This window comes from Scyliorhinus canicula, chromosome 5 (assembly GCF_902713615.1).
Source record: "Scyliorhinus canicula chromosome 5, sScyCan1.1, whole genome shotgun sequence".
Lineage (NCBI taxonomy): Eukaryota > Metazoa > Chordata > Chondrichthyes > Carcharhiniformes > Scyliorhinidae > Scyliorhinus > Scyliorhinus canicula.
In genome coordinates this window covers 85851532-85876184 of record NC_052150.1, presented here as the reverse complement: position 1 = coordinate 85876184, position 24653 = coordinate 85851532, and the positions used below count along the sequence as shown (strand labels likewise).

The window sequence follows — 24653 nt, the reverse complement described above, 5'->3', positions numbered from 1 at the left end:
TCTGCCTAATCTCAATTACATCATACCCTTTACATCTATCTGCGCAACTACTTCATCCATTTTATTTTGAATGCTCCGAGCATTCAGGAACAAAACCTTAAGCTAGTCTTCTTAACATTCCTTGACCAGTCCCTACTATTTTTTACAGTATAATTATCTGATACTGGCCCTTGGTTTCTCTGCCTATCACTTTTCTTATTCTCCTTGCTGTGTTTTTCTCTTGTTCTTGATTCCCATTGCTCGGAATCCTTACACCAATTCACACCCTCCTGCCGTATTAGTTTAAAACTTTCCCAACCGCTCTAGCAAGTACCCCTCCAAGGACATCAGTCCCGGTCCTGCCCAGGCGTCCAGTTTGTACCGGTCTCATCTCCCCAGACCTGCTCCCAGGAATCTAAACCCCTTCCCCTCACATCATCTCTTCAGCCACATATTCACCTGATACAGTCTGCTATTTCTATTCTGACTAGCACATGGCACTGGTTGTAATCCTGAGATCACTACCTTTGAGATCTGTCTTCTCAACTTTCTTCCTATCTCCCTAAATTCTGCTTTCAGAGCCTCATCCCTTTTTTTAAAACCGAGGTTGTTTGCACCAATGTGTACTATGACCACAGGTTGTTCATCCTCCCTCCTCCAGAATGTCCTATAACCACTCTGAGACATACACAAGTCTAACTAGAGTTCTTCACTTTCAGTTAAAGAGTTCAACTGAGTTACCAGGTGTTCATATGCATGGATGTCACAAGCATTATGTCTAATATCAATGAACATCTCAAAAATGTCAGAAGGAAATATTAAAAGCCTGATTCATGAAAGTGTCATCTCCTTACTTCCCAAACCTATTCCACCTTGCAAAACGCTTTAAGCAGGACTCTGATACAATGCTTCCCTATTGCCTGGATGAGTGGAGCTCCATCAGTCCTCAAGCAATTCAACACCATCCAGCGAAAGGCAGCTTGCTTGATGGACACCTCATAAACCAAATTCAGATCCGCTCCCTCTGCTGATGATGCACCATGGCTGCAATGCATACCATCTACAAGATGCACTGCAGCAATCCTGCAAACTTTCTTGAACAGCACCGCCCAAATCTGCTACCTCTACCACCTAAAAAAATAAGGGTATCCAGCACATGGGAACATCACCATCTCCAGGTCCCAAACTGTGTCATGCTGTATTCTGACTTGAATCTGCACTGCTACTCCTTCAGCATTGCTGGATAATAAATAGTTGTGTGGGAGTACCTTCGCCATATGGATTGAAGGAGTTAAAGGTGGCAGCTTACAACCACCTTCTCCAGGGCAACTGAGGACTGGCAATAAATGGGCTGTTAGTGGCATCCACAACCATTAATTAATTATAACAGAGAGTAATATTTTAAAAGCATGAAACAAAATTGCTAATTTACAAGTTATCTTCTAATTGATTATGTGCTGATACATTTTTACTAGAAACTTCAGCAAAATGAATTAACATTCATTCAGCAACTATTACAAATACATAGCTGATTGTAAAAATATTAGTGATAGTCATTTTCAATGTATTGTATATATGAAACAAGAACAGGCTTTTTTACAAAAAAGGCAAGAAAAAGCACCTGTTCTCTAATTATTGTTAGTTCAGACACAATTTTCTCTACACTGCTGTCGCGGTCTTTTTTGTCTTTTCCAAAAGCTGGATTGTGCAAATTAACTTCTTTCATTGCAAGTAGATTCTGTCCACTGTATTTCCTAACCTGTAAAACCAAAAGGAGATCTAAAATATATATTTAATGTGAATGCTTCAAAAAGCTACTAACATATTATTCGAAAAGGAAAAACTTACCTTAAAAACATTCCCAAATGCTCCACTCCCTAGATAGTCTAAAATGGCATAATTACCGATAAATTTTGTTGGAGCTTTATTTTGGTTAACTCCTTCAATATTTTCAGTGATTTGTTTTAGTTCATCAGTCTAGACATAAAATTGTAAGACTGGTTACAAACTTTCTGTGGAAAAACAGAACTTTGAAAATACACAAATCTAACGAGAGTTCTTCACTTACAGTTAAAGAGTTCAACTTAGTTACCAAATTTTCATATGCATGAATGTCACGAGCATAATGTCCAACATCAATGAACATCTCAAACATGTCAGAAGGAAAGAACCTGCATTTAAAAAGTCTGATTAGTGAGAGTCAATCATGAAACTGCTGACATTAAACAAGTGAAACAAACCTGGAGGACAGAAAAATAAATATCTACTATTCTCACGTGATCAGTAAAATCCGTGGGCTACTTACGTATCATTAAATATTAGGAAATTCTTGCTGTAGCAAATACTTAATCTACTCTAATGTATATGATGCCATATATTAATTGAAGGAGTGGTGGTGTGTTACAGTTCACTCAGGGAGTCCAAGTTGCTATGGTAACATGCATTTTTATATACATGTTGTTGTCTGGACCTATGGATCGTGATGGTGGAGGCTTCAATGTTCTTTCCATCAGATGACTGGCCAGGAAACTCTTCCACTATTACTGCCTGACACGGGCATGTGTTGGTGGATTTGCAGGTTGATCCTCAACATGTTTGCAGCGTTAGGAACACATCTTCATTGTAAAAAGTCACACAACACCAGATTAAAGTCCAACATGTTTATTTGAAATCACAAGCTTTCGGAGCGCTGCTCCTTCATCAGGTGAAGTGGAGGCAGGTTCACAATCATAGTATATATAGGAGAGACACAATTCAAATAAACTTGTTGGACTTTAACCTGGTGTTGAGAGACTTCTTACTGTGCCCATCCCAGTCCACACCAGCATCTCCATATCATGGCATCTTCCTTGGCTGTCAAGTTCTAGGGTGGGACTCAAACCTGGAGCTTCTGGTTCATAGGGAGGGATGCGAACCACTGACAAATGAAACCTACTATCAATTGAAGTAAGGAGTAGCAAACGGAATCCATGCTCAACTGGAAGGATAATGGAACAAACATTCATGTGGACTGACTTTTGGGCATTGGACTGCGATTCTCAGTATACCCATACCTGTTCAGATTTAGGTAAGTAGGACACAAAATGTGTCTACCAACCTCATCCAAATGATTTGTGTTACTTTCTGTACTTCCAGGCAAGTTCTGCACAAAACACAACAGGCCTAGTAGAGAGGCAATCGCAAGAGGATAAGAGATTGAAATTTGAATGGAATGGGATCATGTACTTTTTCAAATTCCAAAATTTGAAGCAGCTATATCAATACTTAAGAAACTTAGTGCAAATAGTTTAGATATTCCGAAAACTTTTGTACCCCAGAAGGTTCCACATGAAGGGTCAGAAATTGGAAATGCCTGAAAGGGATGGAGATTGAACCTTTGACGTAGCAGATTTTTGGAAGTTGTTTAGCCACGCTTGTTGCTATGGTTCAACAACAGAAGATGGGGGTCATAAGTACTGAAAAAATATGGGTGGGGATTGCGGGTGGGGGAATAAAAGGTGCAAAATCACACAGGTCTCCTGCTTGACTGTGCTCTGATTACAAAGGGCACATTATGCAAGTAAGTTCTGTGGAAAATTAAGTTGACTCCTATTGGAAAAATGTTTAAGAACTAGAAATCAATTATGAGCACCTAGATGCATATATGTGAATGTTTTAAAAATCAGACCATTGTTATGATGTTCTGATTTTTAAAAATGATAATTTGTCATTTAAAAATACATTTTAGTAGAACAGTACATTTTCCACTCAGAGTCAATTCCAGGCAGATGTTGTAGACCTCCTTGCAGATTATCCAGAGTAATGCTCACAAAAGGCATCAGCACAAATTACAGATCTTGATTTTATAGCTTGTTTGATAGTACTATTGATTTAAAGAAAAGCTATGTTGCTGGTCTCAGTCCAGTGCTACAGTAAAGTACCAAGCAGTCACAGGACACTTCTCTGCACAGGGGTGAAAATCAGAGATTTTAAAAACCTATACAGTACTTTACATTTTAACTTGTTCAAGGAGTTACTGAAATCTTGGAATAATGAATGAGGGAGGAAATGTCAAAATTAAGGTGGCAATTACATTTGGACACTGTACCTTTTGAATAACTGTCTGTTCCTTTCCATGCTGAAGAGAAAACGCAAAGCTCTGAATGCATAGTACTGTAATGAAAATGTGATGTGTTGTATGTAAGTACATACATATTAATGAAATGAACGGCCTAACCCATGTTGAAATATGTACAGTACAAATCTACAAAAGAATATAAAAAGGCAGATGTCATTGTATGACAAAAAGAGCCCAATTATTTTATGAAACAGAGACAAAGCACAGCAATTTTCCCAGAGATATTATTGCTAATAGTTACACAAGACTAAAAACATGACTGCCTAATTTATATTGAAAAATCCATGTTCATAGGGATTGTTCTCTTTGCTACTTTTAATAATAATAATAATAATAATAATAGTTTATTGTCATAAGTAAGCTTCAATGAAGTTACTGTGAAAAGCCCCTACTATTTTACAAAGGAGTTTTATTATTGTGCAAATGAGTTAAGACACAGAAATTAACTTGCAATCAGTTTTTGTTTTAATCTGAGAAATAAATTTTACTTTCAATAAGTTCAACATATATCATCAGTATTATCACCCTGATTTAAGCAAAGGGACTTAAAAAAATCAATGTAATTCATTGCGCCATTTAGAAGCTGATAAATTGAAGGAAAACACTAATTATTGATTGTATTTGTAAAAATACATTCATGGGATGTGGGTGTCACTGGCTAGACCAGTATTCATTGCCCATCCCCAATTGTCCTTGAGAAGGTGGTGGTCAGCTGTCTTCTTGAACCGCTAGAGTCAATGTGGTGTAGGTACACCTACAGTGCTGGTAGGGAGGGAGTTCCAGGACTTTGACTCAGAGACAGTGGAGGAATGCTGATATAGTTCCAAGTCAGGATGATGTGTGGCTTGGAGGAGAATTCCCAGGTGATAGTGTTTCCATGCATCTGCTGCCATTGTCCATCTGGATGTGAATGGTCATGGTTTTGGAAGCTGTTCTCTCAGCCTTGGTGAGTTGCTGCAAAGCATCTTGCAGGTGGTACACACTGTAACTGCTACTGTATATCTAGTGCTACTGATGGTGGAGGAAGTGAATGTCTGTGAATGGGGTATCAATCAAGCGGGCTGCTTTGGTATTGAGCTTCTTGAGTGTTGTTGGAGCTGCACTCAACCAGTCAAGTGGAGAGAGCCCCACCACACCCCTGACTTGTGCCTTGTAGATGGTGGACAGGTTTTGGGGAGACAGGAGGCGAGTTACTCACCACAGGATTCTCTAATCTGCTCTTATAGCCACAGTATTTGCATGGCTGGACTAATTCGGTTTCTGGTCAATGGTAACCTCCAAGAACTTGATAGTGCGAATCCAGCGATTGTAATGTTTTTGACTGTTATGGGGAGATGGTTAGATTCCCACTCGTTGGAGATGATCATTGCCTTGCAATTATGTATAACTTGCCACTTGTCAGCCCAAGCCTAGATATCGCCCAGGTCTTTCTGCATTTGGATAGAATCAAAGAATCTTTACGATGCAGTTGGAGGCTATTTAGCCCATCGAGTCTGCACTTGCTTTCCAAAAGAGCATTCTGCCTAGTCTCACTCCCCTGCCTTAACCCGTAAATTTCCACATTCTTTTTCAGATAGGAATCCAATTCCCCTCTGAATACTTTGACCGAACCTCCCTCCACCACCTTCTTATAAAGTTAATTCCAGACTCCAACCACCCTCTGGGTGAAAAATATTTTCCTCACATCGCTTTTAGTCCTTTTGCCAATGATTTTGATTCTTGATGCTCTCGAGTGGGAACAGTTCCTCACTGTTTACCCTGTTCATACCCCTCAGGATCTTGAATACCTCTATCAAGTCTACTCTCAACTTTCTGGAAAACCTTCCCGGTCTATCTTCATAGCTACAATTCCCTGGAATCATTCTTATGAATCGCCTCTGTACCCACACCAATGCCTTCACACGTTCAAATGTGGTGCCCAAAACTGGACACAGTACGCATAACGTCATATAAAAGTTCAACATGACCTCCTTACTCTTGCACTTAATGCCCCTAATAAAAAAGCCCAAGATACTATATGCTTTATTTACTGCTCTCAACCTACCGTGCCATCGTTAATGACATATATGAAGTCCCTCTATTCCTGCACCATTTTTAGAGTATCTCCCTTTATTTCATTAGGTCTTTCCATGTTCTTCCTGCCAAAATGTAACATCTCACACTTCTCTGCATTAAACTTCATCTGCCACTTGTCTGCCCAAACCACCAACATGTTTATATTTTTTGAAGTCGAATACTATCCGCATAATAGTTGACAATACTTCCAATCTTTGTTTGAACTGCACATTTTAAAATCATGCCCAGAACATCTCAGTCTAGGTCATTGCTATTTATCAGGAAGAGCCTGGCCCCTGGGGAACTCCAAACCTTCCTCCAATTTGAAAAACAACCACTTATCACTACTCTCTGTTTCCTATCAATTTCTTATCCAAGTGCCTACTTTCCTTTTATTCCACGAGCTAGCATTTTGCTCACAAGCCTGTTACGTGGCACTGTACAAATACCTTTTGAAAATCCATACACACATCAACAGCATTGCCCAGATTAGCCTTCTCTGTTACCTGCTCAAAAAGCTCTAGCATGTTAGTTCAACATGACTTTCCTTTAATGAACCCATGCTGGCTTTCCTTAATTATCCTGCACTTGTCTAATTGACTACTAATTTGGTCTTGAGCTATACTTTCCAGAGGTTTCCCTACTACTGAAGTCAAACTGACTGGTTTGTAGTTGTCACGGACTGCTTTAGTAACTGAACATTGTGCAATCATCAGCAAACATTCCCACTTCTGACCTTGTGATGGAAGGAAGGTCATTGCTGAAGTAGCTGAAGATGGTTGGGCTGAGGACACTACCCTGAGGAACTCCTGCAGTGATGTCCTGGAACTGAGATGATTGACCTCCAACACCAACAACCATCTTCCATTGTGCCAGGTATGACTCCAACCAGAAGAGACTTTCCCCACAATTCCCATTGACTCCAGTTTTGTTAGGGCTCCTTATCATATTCGGTCAATTGCTGCCTTGGTGTCAAGGGCAGTCAGCCTCACCTCTGGGATTCAGCTCTTTTGCCCATGTTTGAACCAAGGCTGTAATGGGGTCAAAAGCTGACTGGTCTTGGCAAAATCCAAACTGCGCATCAATGAGCAGGTTATTGCTATGCGTGCTGCATGATAGCACTGTTGATGATCCCTTCCAACTCCTTCCTGATGATCAAGAATGGATTGACACGGCAGTAATAGGCCGAGTTAGATTTGTCATGCTTTTAGTGTTCAGGACATGCCTGGGTAATTTTCCACATTGCTGATTAGTTTCCAGTGCTGTAGCTACACAAGAACAGCTTGGCTAGGGGCACGGCAAGTTCTGGAGCACATGTGTTATTGATGGAATATTATCAGGGCCTATAGCCTTTGCAATATCCAGTGCCTTCAGCCATTTCTTGATATAAAGAATGAATTGAATTAGCAGAAGATTAACATCTGTGATGCTGGGCAACTCCAGGGGAGGCTGGGATGGATCATCCACTCGGCGCTTGTGGCTGAAGATTGTTTCAACATTATCTTTTGCTCTGATGTGCTGTTTTTCCTATCATTGAGGATGGGGATGTTTGTAGATCCTCCTTCTCCAGTGAGGTGTTTAATTGCCCATCACCATTCACGATCGGATGTGGTAGGACTGTACAGCTTAGATCTGATCCGTTGGTTGTGAGATTGTTTTGCTCTGTGTATCTCATGTTGCTTCAGCTGTTTTTTCTGAAGTTGTCCTGAGTTGTAGCTTCAGCAAGTTGACACATAGAACATAGAACATAGAACGATACAGCGCAGTACAGGCCCTTCGGCCCTCGATGTTGCACCGACATGGAAAAAAGAACTAAAGGCCATCTAACCTACACTATGCCCTTATCATCCATATGCTTATCCAATAAACTTTTAAATGCCCTCAATGTTGGCAAGTTCACTACTGTTGCAGGTAGGGCATTCCACGGCCTCACCACTCTTTGCGTAAAAAACCCACCTCTGACCTCTGTCCTATATCTATTACCCCTCAATTTAAGGCTATGTCCCCTCGTGCTAGCCACCCCCATCCGCGGGAGAAGGCTCTCGCTGTCCACCCTATCTAACCCTCTGATCATTTTGTATGCCTCTATTAAGTCACCTCTTAACCTTCTTCTCTCTAACGAAAACAACCTCAAGTCCATCAGCCTTTCCTCATAAGATTTTCCCTCCATACCAGGCAACATCCTGGTAAATCTCCTCTGCACCCGTTCCAAAGCTTCCACGTCCTTCCTATAATGAGGCGACCAGAACTGTACGCAATACTCCAAATGCGGCCGTACTAGAGTTTTGTACAACTGCAACATGACCTCATGGCTCCGGAACTCAATCCCTCTACCAATAAAGGCCAACACACCATAGGCCTTCTTCACAACCCTATCAACATGGGTGGCAACTTTCAGGGATCTATGTACATGGACACAGAGATCCCTCTGCTCATCCACACTACCAAGAATTTTACCATTAGCCAAATATTCCGCATTCCTGTTATTCTTTCCAAAGTGAATCACCTCACACTTCTCCACATTAAACTCCATTTGCCACCTCTCAGCCCAGCTCTGCAGCTGATCTATGTCCCTCTGTAACCTGCAACATCCTTCCGCACTGTCTACAACTCCACCGACTTTAGTGTCGTCTGCAAATTTACTCACCCATCCTTCTGCGCCCTCCTCTAGGTCATTTATAAAAATGACAAACAGCAACGGCCCCAGAACAGATCCTTGTGGTACGCCACTCGTAACTGAACTCCATTCTGAACATTTCCCATCAACTACCACTCTCTGTCTTCTTTCAACTAGCCAATTTCTGATCCACATCTCTAAATCACCCTCAATCCCCAGCCTCCGTATTTTCTGCAATAGCCGACCGTGGGGAACCTTATCAAACGCTTTACTGAAATCCATATACACCACATCAACTGCTCTACCCTCGTCTACCTGTTCAGTCACCTTCTCAAAGAACTCGATAAGGTTTGTGAGGTATGACCTACCCTTCACAAAACCATGCTGACTATCCCTAATCATATTATTCCTGTCTAGATGATTATAAATCGTATCTTTTATAATCCTCTCCAAGACCTTACCCACCACAGACGTTAGGCTCACCGGCCTATAGTTACCGGGGTTATCTCTACTCCCCTTCTTGAACAAAGGGACCACATTTGCTATCCTCCAGTCCTCTGGCACTATTCCTGTAGCCAATAATGACCTAAAAATCAAAGCCAAAGGCTCAGCAATCTCTTCCCTGGCTTCCCAGAGAATCCTAGGATAAATCCCATCAGGCCCCGGGGACTTATCTATTTTCACCTTGTCCAGAATTGCCAACACTTCTTCCCTACGCACCTCAATGCCATCTATTCTAATAGCCTGGGTCTCAGCATTCTCCTCCACAACATTGGCCGCAATTCTCCGCACTCACGACGGGTCTCCTTCGCAGATTCACCTTCAACTTAGGCTGACCGCACTGCACGTATGCAAATTTCCCCAGAACAGCTGATCAGTAGCTCTGCTCTGCTGCCCTCTGCTGGATGATTGCCTTCACTCAAACTCCTCGGGTCTCCTTCGCAGATTCACCTTCAACTTAGGCTGACCGCACTGCACGTATGCAAATTCCCCCGGAACAGCTGATCAGTAGCTTTGCTCTGCTGCCCTCTGCTGGATGCTTGCTTTCACTCAAACTCCTTGGGTCTCCTTCGCCGGTTCACCTTCAACTTAGGTTGACCGCACTGCACGTATGCAAATTCCCCCGGAACAGCTGATCAGTTGCTTTGCTCTGCTGCCCTCTGCTGGATGCTTGCTTTCACTCAAACTCCTTGGGTCTCCTTCGCCGGTTCACCTTCAACTTAGGCTGACCGCACTGCACGTATGCAAATTCCCCCGGAACAGCTGATCAGTAGCTTTGCTCTGCTGCCCTCTGCTGGATGAATTCATAAGTATGCCTGGTGCTGCTCCTGGCATGCCCTCCTGCACTCTTCATTAAACGAGGGTTGATCGGCCAGTGTGATGGTAATGGTAGTGTGTGTGTGTGTTGTCAAGTATGATTTTCCCTCTTGTTGGTTCCCTGATAGCCTTCTTCAGATCCAATCTAACAGATATTTCCTTTAAGAATTGGCCAGCTCTGTCTGTGCTGGTATTAATGAGCCACTCTTGGTGATGGACATTGAAGTTCCCCACCCAGCAAATATTCTACATCCTTGCCACAGTCAGTGCTTCCTCCAGTCAGTGTTCAACATGGAGGATTACTCAGGGGTGGGCGGTGTGTGGTAATCTGCAGGAGGCTTCCTTGTCCACGTTTGACCTGATGCCATGAGACTTTATGGGATCCAGAGTTGATGTTGAGGACTCCCAGGGCAACTCCCTCCTGACTGTATACCACTGTGCTACCACCCTTGCTGCGCATGTCCTGCCTGTGGGACAGGATATACCCAAAAATGGTGATGGTGGTGCCTGGGACATTATCTGTGAACTGTGATTCTATGAGTATGACTATGTCAGGCTGTTGCTTGACGAGTCTGTGGGAAAGGTCTCCCAAATGTTGGTGTAAGCCTACAGATGTTCCTAAGGAGGATTTTGCAGGGTTGGCAGGGCTGGGTTTGCCGTTATGGTTCTCGGTGCCTAAGTCGATGCCGAGTGGTCTGTCTGGTTTTATTCCTTATATGCATTATAACGATTTGCTACAACGGAGTGGCGTGTGAGATCATTTCAAAAGGCATTGAAGAGTCACTCATATTGCTGTGGGCCAGACCAGGTAAGGACGGCAAATTTTAGAGTCATAGAGTTTTACAGCATGGAAAGAGGACCTTTGGGCTATCATGTCAGCGCTGACAATCAAGCGCCTAACTATTCCAGTCCCATTTTATAAATTCATAGAGTTGTACAGCATGGAGAGAGGCCCTAAAATACATTAGTATGCATTCATACTTACAATAATGCCAAACTCTGTAAATTCCTAAATTAGTTGTTTAAGAACAAATCAAATTCAATCCATTGTGGATGCTTATACCAATAAACAAAGCATGCTGGTTTTAGAAAAAAATAAAATTGACATGGTAACAAAATTACCTGCAAGGTATCTGATTTTGGTACATTCCATTGTTTGCTTGGTAGAATTAACTTGCCTATCACATAAATGCCATTCCCCTGCGTAAAGAATTTAAAGGACAATGACTCAAAGATTTAGTTCAAATTTGAAAATTCAGATTCTATTAAATGTTCAGACTAAAATTTCCTAATTCTAATGATTTCAAGCTTCTTTCCTGGGCAGTACTACATCAACTGTCCACAGCCAGAATGGCTATATGGCTGCTACAATCACAACACATGGATAGTGAGGACATAGTTTTTCTATTCCTGATCTCTATTGAGTGGCCTGTATCGGGAAGTGTAATTAAGGGACATAGAACATAGAACATACAGTGCAGAAGGAGACCATTCAGCCCATCAAGTCTGCACCGACCCACTCAAGCCCTCACTTCCACCATATCCCCATAACCCAATAACCCCTCCTAACCCTTTTGGACACTAAGGGCAATTTAGCATGGCCAATCCACCTAACCTGCACGTCTTTGGACTGTGGGAGGAAACCAGAGCACCCGGAGGAAACCCATGCAGACACGGGGAGAACGTGCAGACTCCGCACATACAGTGACCCAGAGTGGAATCGAATGTGGGACCCTGGCGCTGTGAAGCCACATCATCAGATCAGAGTAGCAGGGCCAGTGTAAAAATAGCAGAGCCAGTGCAAGAGACCTTCAGCCTTGCACACCTTCGCAATTAACTTTCCAAAATGAATATTGTTCATTAGTATGAATTTAAAAATTGTATTTAAAATTACAGATTTATTTGACATGAAAAAGGAGAGCATTATGATACTGCTGATACTTTTGCATTGTTCTATACTTTTCACAAAATATGTACTCAAGAATATGCACGACAATGCGCAAAATTGATCACAGGATGTAAAACTGTGTTCCTGCAATTACTAGATGATTTTATGCACAATTTACACAATTAATAATCATTATGATAGAGTGGGCTGTATTAAATTATGTTCTCTGATGTTTACTTGTTTGAAGTTTTGGACTAGTCATGTAGATGTACAAATTTGTGAAACTGTCGCATAAATAGAATGAACAATATGAAATTTTGGGAAAGACTGAAATGTAAATTTATGGAAATCTATATGTATGTCAGCATACGTAGGTATATATCAGTAGATATGGATCTTTTGTTTCCAACTGCTGAAACCTGTTTATTTAGTTAAATAGTTTCCAGGTGTAAGAGTGAGTGAAGACAAAAAGATCTGAAACTATTTGTGACGCGGATTCAAGTACACATTATAAAGGTGGCCAAGTCCCATGTGGAGTTTGTACATACGCCCCATATCTGCGTGGGTCTCACCCCCACAACACAAAAGATGTGCAGGGTAGGTAGATTGGCCACGCTAAATTGCCCCTGAATCGGAAAAAAAAATTAAAATAAAGAAATAAAAGTGGCAAAGTCACTGCAGTGTGAAGAGCTAAAAATGATAGTACTTTTTATGATCTGTAGTGAAATGCAAATGGTTCCCAATCACTTGGGTGGAATGGATTTCAAGTTGGCAGAAGCATTACTATTGTCTTAGTTTACCTTCTATTCCCATCAAGAATGTGGATCAAATCATTTGTAGAAAATCACAAAATTGTCCTCAACATTTCAATATGTCAGCTTTTCATGTACATGTAATATAGATGAAGTCCATAATAACAACAGAATATTACCTTGTTACTTTATGTACACCATAGGCAGCGAGACTGAGCGCAAAGCCCAGAAGATAAAAGAGAGCGATAAACCACAGGTCTGAGAACAGAGCCCAGGAGATAAAAGAGTGCGATAAGCAGCAGGATTGAGAGCAGAGACCAGGAGATAAAAGGGCACAACAAACAGCGGGACTGAGAGCAGGGCCCAGGAGATAAAAGGGCACAATAAACAGCGGGACTGAGAGCAGAGCCCAGGAGATAAAAGAGCGAGATAAGCAGCAGGATTGAGAGCAGAGACCAGGAGATAAAAGGGCACAATAAACAGCGGGACTGAGAGCAGGGCCCAGGAGATAAAAGGGCACAATAAACAGCGGGACTGAGAGCAGGGCCCAGGAGATAAAAGGGCACAATAAACAGCGGGACTGAGAGCAGGGCCCAGAAGATAAAAGAGCGGGATGAACAGTGAGATAAAAGAGCATATTAAACAATGAGATAAAAGAGCACGATAAACAGCAAGATGATAGAGCACGATAAACAGCGAGATAAAGAGCATGATAAAGAGTGAGATCAAGAGCGCGATAAACAGCAAGATCGAGAGCGCGATAAGTAGCGAGATCGAGAGCGCAATAAATAGCGAGATCCAGAGCGCAATAAATAGCGAGATCGAGAGCGCGATAAACATCAAAATAAAAGACGTGAGATAAAAGAGCAAGACAAAGATCTCAATGTTTCTGCTGGTGGTGCTCTGTCTGTGGACAACTAGATTTGGAAAAAAATCTAATTTGTTGTTATAGCGAATGAGGTAAGTGTTTGGTTTGTGAGAATTTACTTGTTTTTTTTTTACTTTTTATATTACAGCATTCCAGAGTAGCTTCTCCCAGGAGTACCCAGTGCTGAGTAAAACAAGCATTTTGTTGCTATTGCCCTTCATGACGACCTACGTGTGCAAGGTTGGATTTTCTGTTCTACAAAGACAGCACAAAGAAACTGGCAGTATTCTGCACCTGATTCACATAATGCCCATTCTTCTTGTGAACCCGTTTGGAGTGTGATCGTGAGAACCAAGCAGGCTCCCTTTTCGCATTAAAGGTAGGCAAACGTGGCATCTGTCATGAAGGTCGGCCGGCGTGGGTCACAAAGCTTAGCCAGTTGGCAAAAGTGGGTCCCAGGATAAAATGTTTGAAAAACACTGATTTTAAGCAGATATGTCAGAACTACAATTTTCAAATTCATCATCAGAACAGATGTGATGGAGGGAGCAAAACTACAAGAATGGGATGGAGTCCTTACTGGGAGTCGGCTGAGAGGATCTGTAGTTGAGGTAGCTGTGGGAATGGGTGGGTTTATATTGAATATTGCAGGTCAGTCTATCACCGGAAAGGGAGACAGAGAGGCCAAGGAATTGAAGTGAAGTATTGGAGATGGACAATGTGAAGGTGAGACAGGGGTGGAAATTGGAAGCAAAATTGATAACATTTTCCAGGTCCAGACAAGAGCATGAAGCAGCACCGATACAGTCATTGATGGAATGGAAAACAGCTGTGGGTGGGGGCCTGAGTAGGACTGGAACAAGGAAAGTTCCACATAATCCACAAAAAAGCAGGCAGAACTGGGGCCCATGCGGATACCCACAGCCACACCTTAGGCGCGATTCTCCGATGCCACGCTGGTTGGGAGAATAGCGGGCCGCGCCAGGGGAGAGGGAGTCGTGAGGGGAGAGGGAGTAGTGGGGGGGGAGAGGGAGTAGTGGAGGGGGGGGGAGGGAGCAGTGGGCGGAGGGGGGAGAGGGAGTGAGTGGAGTGGGTCATCCACCCCCGGATGCAACATCTCAGCCGCCCTGCCATGGCAGGACGGTGACGAGGACACGGCCGCTGGTTGCCCTGTGGCTGATGGGCACAGCCCACTGACGCACCGGTGAGGAGGACGTTGATAACTGACCAGTGGACGCAGATAGTGACCAGGGGTTAGGCTGGCCGCGTGTCAGCAGCGCGACCAGGCCACCAGGGCACACAGGTATCCCGTGGCAGGCGGCTGCCGAGGTGTCGAATAACCTCCGTCTAACATGTCGTTTCTCTGCCCCCCACCACCCTTCTGTAGGTGACCATAATGTATTCGAACCGAACGGCGATGTTCACCGCAGTGGTTGGGGCCGCTGCACTGCAGTTGGACATCCAGCAGCGTCCACAGCGACATCCCACAATGGATGCAGGGGCAGCTGCAGCAGCAGAGGGAATGGCCGCGGAGTGGCCCGTTGTCGCCGTACAGGCCGCAGGAACTCATGGCCGGTATGTCCAGGGGGATGCCGAGGGGAACATTGACCCCAAAAGCTGAGGAAGGCACAGGATGTGGGCACTGATGTCGAGCAGCATTGGGGGGGGGGGGGGGAGGAGGAGGAGACACTGATGGTCCCTTACCACTGCGGCACAACGGTATGGCACGACATTGAAGGCTGTGTCAGCGGGTGTGATCAGTGCCATGTTGAATGATGACAGCCCGATCTGCGATGAGCTGTGAGCTCAGAATCGTTAGACAAAGTCTGACTCATGGCAATAGCTGAACCATCGGTGGTCGCTGAATTCGTCAGGTACACTCCATCATGTGCCCGCGTGGGGTAGCTGGCGTCGGAGTGCTGGGGACAACGCTGTCCGCCTGTGGGAGGCGGGGGTGGGGGGGAAGGGACTGCACACCCGGCACCAACGTTTCACCGCTCGTCAACCCCAGCGACACTCAGTCACCATCACGATCCCCGTGGCAACGGAAAAATCACACAGTCTTACAAGTTAGGTGCAACAGTGAGTTTAATGGTGAATATTATGTACAGATGCCCTAGCCCCTACAACTAAACTGTGCCCTTCACCTGTGCCAACCTGCTCTATGTCCCTCTTCATTGCCTTACGGGCCCGACCATTACATCTAAGTGAATCCCCAGATGGTACAGCAGGAGTGGAGGCAGACTGCTGAGAATCACGCCCCGCGACATGTCCCCGTCGGCACTCGTTTCCTGGGGCAACCCGGCCTTGATGGGCCAGGCTGCTCTGCGGGCGTTTCGGATGACGTGGTGCCACCCTGCTCTGCCCACTGCCCACCCGATGCACCAGGGATGGGACGTGGGGGAGGCCGAGCGTTCAGGGACATCCCGTGATGGAGTTAATGGGACGGGCCCCGGAACCTCCTCCTCCCTCGTGGAGCGGTGGCCCCCAGGCCTCACTCTGGGACGGAGGTGCGAGCGGGTATGTGCCCCGTCGCCCCACCGACACCTGGCGCTGCCAGTCCTGGATGCCTGCAACGGTATCGACCAGGGTCCGAACGTTCGCAGAGACAGAGTCCAGGGAGTGAGACATTCCCGCCAGGGACTGTGCGACCTCAACCTGTGAGTGCGCGACGCCATCCAGCACGTGCGTCAGGCGGTCGATGCTCTCCACAACTGACTGCTGGGACTGTGCCATGGCCTGCTGGGACTGTGCCATGGCATGCTGGGACTGGGCCATGGCCTGGTGAAACTCGGCCAGGGCCTGTAGCGTGCCGGCAATGCCATGTTGGCTCTGGCGCATTGCTGCCTGTGAGATGGCAGCCCTCTCCAGGGCCATGGATGACGCGTGCACGTGAAGCCCAATGCCTTGCATAACCTGACCCATGGCCGAAACCGTTTCATCCATTGCCTCGACTGTGGATGCCACCCGTGCGGTGTCGGCCTGGGTGGCTGCCATGAGCGGCACCACTCCCTGCTCCTGGACGCGGTTTGACTCTCTAACTGCGTCTGCAGCTGCTGGAAGATGGCCGTCACCCCGTCATTGTGTCCCTGGGTTTCAAAATGCATCGGCTGTCCAGGTGGGTCGAGTAAATCCAGGAACCCGGGAAACATCTAGGCGCCAGCTGGATGCTGGGCCTGGGCTGCCCTCCGACCGTCCAGCCCCTCGACTGCTCCGACCTCCACCTGCCCTCATCACTTAATTGCCCAACCGAGGTGAGTGTCTCTGGGATGGTGGATGGTGTGGGAGAGAGCAGTGCCGCAAGCTCTAGGTCCTCGTCCATCAGAAATTCAAGAGTGTCCTGGTCCCAGTCATGTCCCAGCGCAGGGCGCACACGGACCATGCACGGTTCAGCGTCAGCTGAGTCCGTTGACCGCGTCGCCGTCCTCTGCGTGTCTGGGTCCACTGACCCCGTCCTGTCCTGTTTCACGGCCCGACCTTCGGGCAACGCACAGCCATGAAAGTCGTCACTGTCCGTCCTCTGTACGTCCCGCTCGAGAGTCCCGGATTTGGAGGATGGCACTCCTGACCGACCTCCTGCCACCCTCTGGCGTGCGACCCTGGGTGCGGTGGTCGTCGTGGATGGTCGCCTGTGTGTGGCAGCAGACGGCCCTGGACGTTCGTCAGCTGGCCCTAAGGAACAGAATGATACGGGGTTAGTTAGACACGCTCGGCCGGGCGTAGGATGGTCCAGTGGGCAGAGTGTGAGGGGATAGAGGATGGGGGGTCCAGTGGGTAGAGTGTGAGGGGACCGAGGATGGGGGGTCCAGTGGGTAGAGTGTGAAGGGACAGAGGATTTGCGGGGGGGGGGGGGGGTTGTCATGCAGGATTGTCTCACTTGGTTCTGCACCTCCAACCACACATTGTGCAACCTCCCAGGTGGCAGATCCCCCAGCAAGGTCAAGTGCCCTCTGCTCGAACACTGTCGGGGGTGCATAACTGAGCAGTCTTGTCCTGTTGGGAGGGGGGCATACATAGAGCATCACAATTAGGCAGATATCATCAGGGCGTTCAGATATTGGCACAAGTTGGGGGGAAAGTTGCAGCCACACCATGGCATCTCTCCAGGGGGTTGCAGCGCTCATGTGGGTGACAACTTTGTTAACCACCCTCCACTCACTCTCGCCCCCCCTCGTGCCGCGGGGGGGGGGGGGGGGGGGGTGATGAGGGACATGGGAGGGGGGGATGGTTGTGACCCTTGTGGCACTTACCCTGGCAGCTCTGGTGAGGTCGTGGAGCTTCTTGCGGCACTGCTTCCCAGACCGAGGGGTCTGCCCCACAACACTGACTGCCGTGCCCACCTCACGCCAGGCCCGCCGCACGACGCTGGAAGGGTGGCGATGCCCTCGTCTTGGGCAGAGGATGCCCCTGCGCTGCTCCACCTCATCGAGGAGGGTCTCCAGGTCCGTATTTCGGAACCTCGGGGCGGCCCTCCGTGGCTCTGACATTTCCCTCCCTCCTTTGTTTCCGTGGATCGCGCCCTTTTACGACGCGGAGAGGCGTCATTCGGGCGTCGCGCGCTGACGACGCGCTTTCGACGTCACGCCCCCCCCCCCCCCCCCCCCCCCCGTGTTCCGCGCGGCCCCGATGCTAGCCCATTCCCGGGGCCAGAATCGATTGCAATCGGGACCGTTTCCCGCCGTCGTTGAACTCGACCGAGTTCACGACGGCTTTCCCGATGTGGCGCGACATCGGAGAATCGCACCCATTATATTTGCAGGAAGTGAGACAAGTTAAAGGAGAAATTATTTAGTGACAGAATAAGTTCAGCAAGACAAAGGAGAGTGATGGTGGGTGGGATTGTTCAGATCTCGACTCTGCTCAAAGGAAAAGCAGAGAGCCCTCCGACTATCAGAATTTAATTTAACTTAAAGCTATACATTATTCATAACAACCACTTATGAAGACAAAGTGAGTCAGCTCCGGTCATTAAAAGCAGTTAATATTTCTTCCTTAATTCCTTGGAATTTTATCTCAAATTTGGACTGTAAATACAATTCCCAATTTACAATACTAAACTACGGTCAGATTCATCTCAAATTTCAACTATTTGATGCAATGAAACAGTAATCAGATAGGCATATCTGAGCTTATGAGTAACAGACCAATGAACTCCAGCATTTTGATCATTTTCTTCGTATTTGCCACTGTGTCTCCACCCATCACCATCACTGGCTTACTTACTTAAAGGTGAGTAACTGCCGACCCAGTCGAACAGCATTTCCCTGCTTGGTCAGAAGTGGTTTCCGAGCCACTCTTGGTGATTGACATTAAAGTCCTCAACTCAGATTTCTCTTGAAATCATCAGAGCTTCTTCTAAGTGGTGTACTGATTCAGAAGCTGTGGGTTTGGGGTGGTGGAGGGTAATCATCAGGAAGTTTCCTTGCCCAAGTTTGACCTGTTGCCATGAGATTTCATGGGTATATGTTTTGCCTCAGATGGCAATCACACTGCTCGCAGGTAGGCTAGTTAATGGCAGTGAAGTGGGGGAAGAGCTATGAGGGAGAGGGAGGCGGGGGTTGAGTTTTCGGGCTGCGCTGGTCTTCGTTTGTGGCTTGATTGGGGATGGTGGGCCTGGGGAGCCGGGACCTTTTGTATTTGGGGGGGGGGGTCACAACCCTAAAGGAGTCTATTGAAATGTGGATATGGCTGATCAGGGTGGGGAGGAGGGCGTGGAGCCCTCCAACCAGACTGGTCTTTTTGAATGTTTGTGGATTGAATGGGCCAATCAAGAGGTCCTGTGTTTTTGCCGAATGAAGGAGTTTGAAGGCAGATGTGGTGTTTATGCAAGAGAAGCATCAGAAGGCTGCAGATCAGATGAGATTGAGTAAAGGATGGGTGCGGCAGATGTTTCACACAAGGTTGAGATGTGAAGGTGAGGGTATTGCGATGCTGATTAGCAAGAAGGTGGCCTTTTTGGCTAACAGCATAGTAGATGATCCATGGGCTAGGTATGTGATGTTGAGTGGGAGGCTGGAGGGTGCACCTGTGGTGTTGGTGAACATCTATGCCCCAAACTGGGATGATGTAGATTTTATGAAGAGAATGCCGGTGAAGGTTCCGGACTTTGACAAGCACCGATTGATTATGTTTTTTGTTAATACTGTTCTTGATTCTAGGCTGGATTGGTCATGTCCTTGAAGATGTCAGCGATGGCGAGGGAATTGTTGGGGTTTATGGAATGGATGGGTGGTGTGAACCCGTGGTGAAGGATTTTTTTTCTTTTCTCATCTACATAGGGTATATTCCCAGATTTACTTTTTTGTCATGGACAAGACGTTGTTGGCACGGGTGGTTGGGATGGAATACTTGGCGATCGTGGTGTTAGATCATGCACCGCATCTTGTGGACCTGTGTGCGGAGAAAGGGGCCACAGTGAAGGCTGGATGTGGGGTTGTTGGCTGATAAGGAGATTTGTGAAAAGATAGGCACTTATATAGAGCTCAATAAAAATGAGGAGGTCACTGCCACCGTGCCGTGGGAGGCGCTGAACGCAATAATGAGGGGGGTGAGGTTCTTTGATTCTGGCACATAGCGCTAAGGTGGAATGTTTGGAGATGCAGAGATTGGTGGAGGCCATTCTGGAGGTGGATTAGAGTATTCGGTGACCCCTGCGAAGGGGTTGTTGAAGGAGAGGAATAAGCTCTCAATGGAGTTTGAGCTTATGTCTATGGAAAAGATGGTGGGGCAGCTGCCTTGGGTTAGGCGATGTATAGGCATGGGGAGACAGGCAACAGGTTGCTTGCACATCAGTTGAGGCGGCGGCGAGGCAGATTGGGCGGATGAAGGATTTGGGGGTTAGGGTGGTCACTGAGTCAGGGAAGGTAAACTGAGTATTTGAGAACTTCTACCAGGGGATGTCCATGTTGGAGCCCACACGGGGTGCAGAAGGGTGTGAATAATGAGGGGATGAGGGGGTTCTTGGATGGCCTGGACTTTCCAGTGGTGGAGGAGGGGGAAGGCATAGGTGTTTGGCGACTGGACTGGGCTGGGGGAAATGATAGGGTGTGTGGGTTCGATGCAGTCTGGGAAGGCCCGGGTCCAGATGGGTTCCCTACAGAATTCTTTTAAAAATGTTACAGAACTGGGCCCCTTTTAGTGGAGATGTTTATCGAATCAGCTGGCAAGGGGGTGCTTCTAACCACCTTGGCACAGGCATCAATTTAGCTTATTTTCATGAAGGATAAGGACCCAGAGGAGTGTGGATCGTATCGTCCGATATCGTAGTTGAATATGGATGCGAAGCTGTTGGCTAAGGTGCTGGTGACACGCATGGAGGATTGTGTGCCAGGGGGGTGGTAGATGAGGACCAAACGGGATTTGTGAAGGCGAAGCAAATGTTGGCTAACATTAAGAGGCTGTTAAATGTGATTATGATGCCCTCGGGAGGTCAGGAAAGAGAGGTGATAATAGCTATGTGTGCGCGGAGAAGGCATTGACCAGATTGAGTAGGATTATTTGTTAAAGGTGCTGGGATGGTTTGAATTTGGGTAGGGATTAGTGAATTGGTTCCATTGTTGTACAGGGCCCCCCCACGGCGCGTATTCGCATGAATGATATTAGCTCGGGGTATTTCCATCTGCATAGGGGAATGAGGCCGGGATGTCCATTGTCTGCTTTGCTTTTCGCGTTGGTGATCGAGCCTTTGGCGATGGTGATTAGGGTTTGGAGGGGGGGGGGGGGGGTTGCAGAGGTATTGAGAGAGAATGCAGCATCGGGTTTCGATCTTTGTGGTGAACCTGTTGTTGTACGTCACGGATCCGGTGGAGAGTATGGATAGGATTGTGGGGATGTTGATGAAATTTGGGTAATCTTCAGGGTATGAGCATAATGTAAGAAAGAGCGAAGTGTTCGTGATCAATGCTCTGATGCAGGGGAGGTGCTTGGAGAAGTTGTCGATTCAAGCCAATATCAAGCCAAGCTTTTGATATTTGGGTATAGGGGTGGCACATAGTTGGGCCCAATTACACAAGTAGAATTTGGTGGAGGGGGTGAAGGAAGTGGGATGTTCTACCGCCTTTGCTGGTTGGGAGAGTCCAGACAGTAAAGAAAAACCTTTTGTCAAATATTTTGTTCATTTTCCAGAATCTCCTGATTTCTGTGCCCAAATCTTTCTTTGGAAGGATGAATCGGGTGATTTCAGAGCTTGTATGGGCTGGTAAGGTAGCCCGGATTAGGAGGATGTTTTTGGAGGTGGACAGGCGGAGAAAGGGGTTGGCGCGGCTGAGCTTATTGAATTATTACTGGGCAGCGAATGTTGAAAAGGTCTGTAGTGAGTCAATTTTTTTTACAGGGATAGAGAATAGATGCAGGCAGTTGATTGGCTAATCACACCGCATTTTCTGAGACTGCTCCAAGTTGGAGGAGTTCTGGAACTCTTTTGTAGGGACCATGCCATAGATTCTGGGGTGAGGGTGGCTCTGAGCCCATGGGTGACGATATTTGGGGAGTCAGAGGATCCGGCAGTGCAGGTGAGGAGAGAGGCTGATGTGTTGGCCTTTGCCTCCCTGATAGCCCAGAGGTTAGGGTGGCAGGATCCTGAGCCACCTAAGGTGGCGGGGTGGGTGAGTGACTTGGCAGAATTCCTTCACTTGGGAAAGATAAAATTTACTCTGAGGCGGTCAGAGGAGGGCTTATTTTCAAGGTGGATATTTTTCATCGCCTTCTTTAAGGAGTGGTAAACGTTAGTTGGGGATGGGGTTGGGATTGTTTTACTGCTGTGGGATTTTTTGTGTGTTTTCATTATAATTGGAAAGTTGATTGGGTTGGGACATGGAGGGGATTTGTATCAGGACTATGGTTTGTGGATGATGGTCACTTGTGTTCTGTGCTTTGTAAATAATTTGAAAATGCATTGAATTAAAATATATATTTTTAAATTACTGAGACTAGCTTTAATTCCAGGTTTATTAATTGAATTTAAATTCCACGAGCTGCCATGGTGAGATTTGAACCGAGGCCCCCAGAGTCTTGGCTCCGGTTTCTAGTCCAGTAATATTACCACTAAGCACCATCTCCCTTGAAAATGAGAGGTAGCCATATTCCCCAATATTCCTCACTTATAATTTCCATCATCACTGAGACCATCATAGTCCTCTGTTCAGAAGACTGCACGGGAGCCTCTTAAACCAAGAAAAGGGTCTCAGGGTATTTCCATGAGAATCCTGAACTGGGTTTCCATTCTCAAATAGAGAGAGCCCTGCGCATCCATGGTAATGGCCTGCCAGGTATAGACACCTATCCTATCCCCAGCCTGGTAAAAACTCTCACCCCCATCTATGCCCGGTACAGACTCCCAGCCCACCCCAGTTAACTCTCCCACCCCAGACCGCTCTGGGTTTCAGTCCACTTCTATCCTATTCATTCAACCTTGACAGATAGATGTCCAGGTTGTTGAATGACTCAAAGTCTGTTTTCTGAACATCTTCTCTTGCAAATGAGCATTCATGTAGGATTCATTCAACTTAGAGAACCACTGGCATTCTGTCGTCTTTCTTGAAGGTCAAAGTGGAACACAATGGAACAGATTAATTGGAACAATTAATGGGGAACAAGGACTCCTATATCTCCTGAATCTTACTGATAAGCAGCTCCCAGCATCACAAAGATGGCTGCAACAAAGCCCATGTCATCTGGCATTGCTGAGAATATTGAGAACGGATGGACCATAGAATCCCATCGAATGCCTACTTTGCAAAAGGAGGTCATTCAGCCATCGAGACTGCATTGACCTTCCGAAAGAGCACCCTACATAGGCCACTCCCTCCACCCTATTCCTGTAAGCCTATAATCACATAACCTGCACATCTTTGGACTTGAAGGGACAATTTATCATGGTCACTCCACCTAACTTCTTTGCACTGTGGGAGGAAACCGGACCACCCGGAGGAAACACATGCAGACAAGGGAGAATGTGCAAACTCCACACAGTCACCTAAGGCTGGGTCACCCCTCTTGTTTTCCACCTCAACCCTTTGCCGCTCATCCCAAACTTCCCCTTCTGATTTTCTCCTTTCAGGCACCTAATAGCAGCCACATACACAGCCATAGGAGCCAAAGCTTGAGGAGAGAGAACCACACCACAGCTCTACCATTAATGCCTCCATTATTATGGCGTCTAGAGCAAGTTAATCCACAAGTCGGTGTGCACACCATAAATGCCAATTTGGAGCTCGAAGAGTTTGCTTTGTGCTCAAAGAATGGGTGCAAGCAAGCTCAATTTTGCACCCTTAGTTCTATGCTCACAAGCTTTATTCACATACCCATTAATCATTCTGATATTTTCTCTGCACCTTTTTCAGATCAATGTGGTAAAAATGCCGGACTTATTCCTAAAAAATTCCTAAATATTTTTGCCACGAGTTCTGCAAGCACACCCTTGAGTTCGTCAAGAAACCTGGGATGAGTCTCGATCAGTCCATCTGATTTTCTCACTTAGATTATAATTAAGTATCCAACCATACACTCTGTGCTAATACATTGATTCTTACGATCATGGTACAGCCACTTTGTTACAGCCTATATAATATTTCTCTTGTAAATATGGAACTAAAGTAATTCCATTTTTCAGCTGTGCCCACATTTACATCAATCGTAACACTCAAAAGCCAACAGGTGCAAACTCTGGTTTGGTTTTATTTGTTTTTTCTTTATATTACCACTTGGTTCATTAAGAGTTGACTTTGATTAAAACCAATATTAATTCTAACAAATAATAACGGATTATAATTTTGAGTTTACCAACCTGTACAACTTGTTGAGCATTTGTATCATTCAGCACCAGTTCAGTAATAGCAGCACAACATGCTGAAATTACAAAAAATTACATTAGATAAGGGATAACAGTTTTGACATATCAAGGGATTCAAATAACTTTATTCCTGCAAATAATGTTTTACATCCCTGTGACATGTGACATTCCTGGGACAGCACCGTGGCAAGTGGTTAGCACTGCTGCCTCACACCGCCAGAGACCCAGGTTCAATTCCGGACATGGGTTACTGTGTGGAGTTACCACTTTC

At 46.1% G+C, this 24653-nt stretch overlaps 1 protein-coding gene across 2 annotated transcripts in view; it reads right to left on the bottom strand.

Annotated features, from left to right (window-relative positions):
• nek10 (NIMA-related kinase 10) overlaps positions 1-24653 on the bottom strand; it is a 377347-nt gene that overhangs the window by 159688 nt on the left and 193006 nt on the right. For both annotated transcript variants that reach the window (XM_038797318.1, XM_038797319.1), the window contains exons 14-19: positions 24377-24438; positions 11208-11285; positions 4067-4131; positions 2048-2150; positions 1828-1956; positions 1601-1738 (exon numbers count right to left, since the gene is read on the bottom strand). In XM_038797318.1, coding sequence (XP_038653246.1) covers positions 1601-1738; positions 1828-1956; positions 2048-2150; positions 4067-4131; positions 11208-11285; positions 24377-24438 — 575 coding nt within the window. The remainder of the gene's footprint in view (positions 1-1600; positions 1739-1827; positions 1957-2047; positions 2151-4066; positions 4132-11207; positions 11286-24376; positions 24439-24653) is intronic.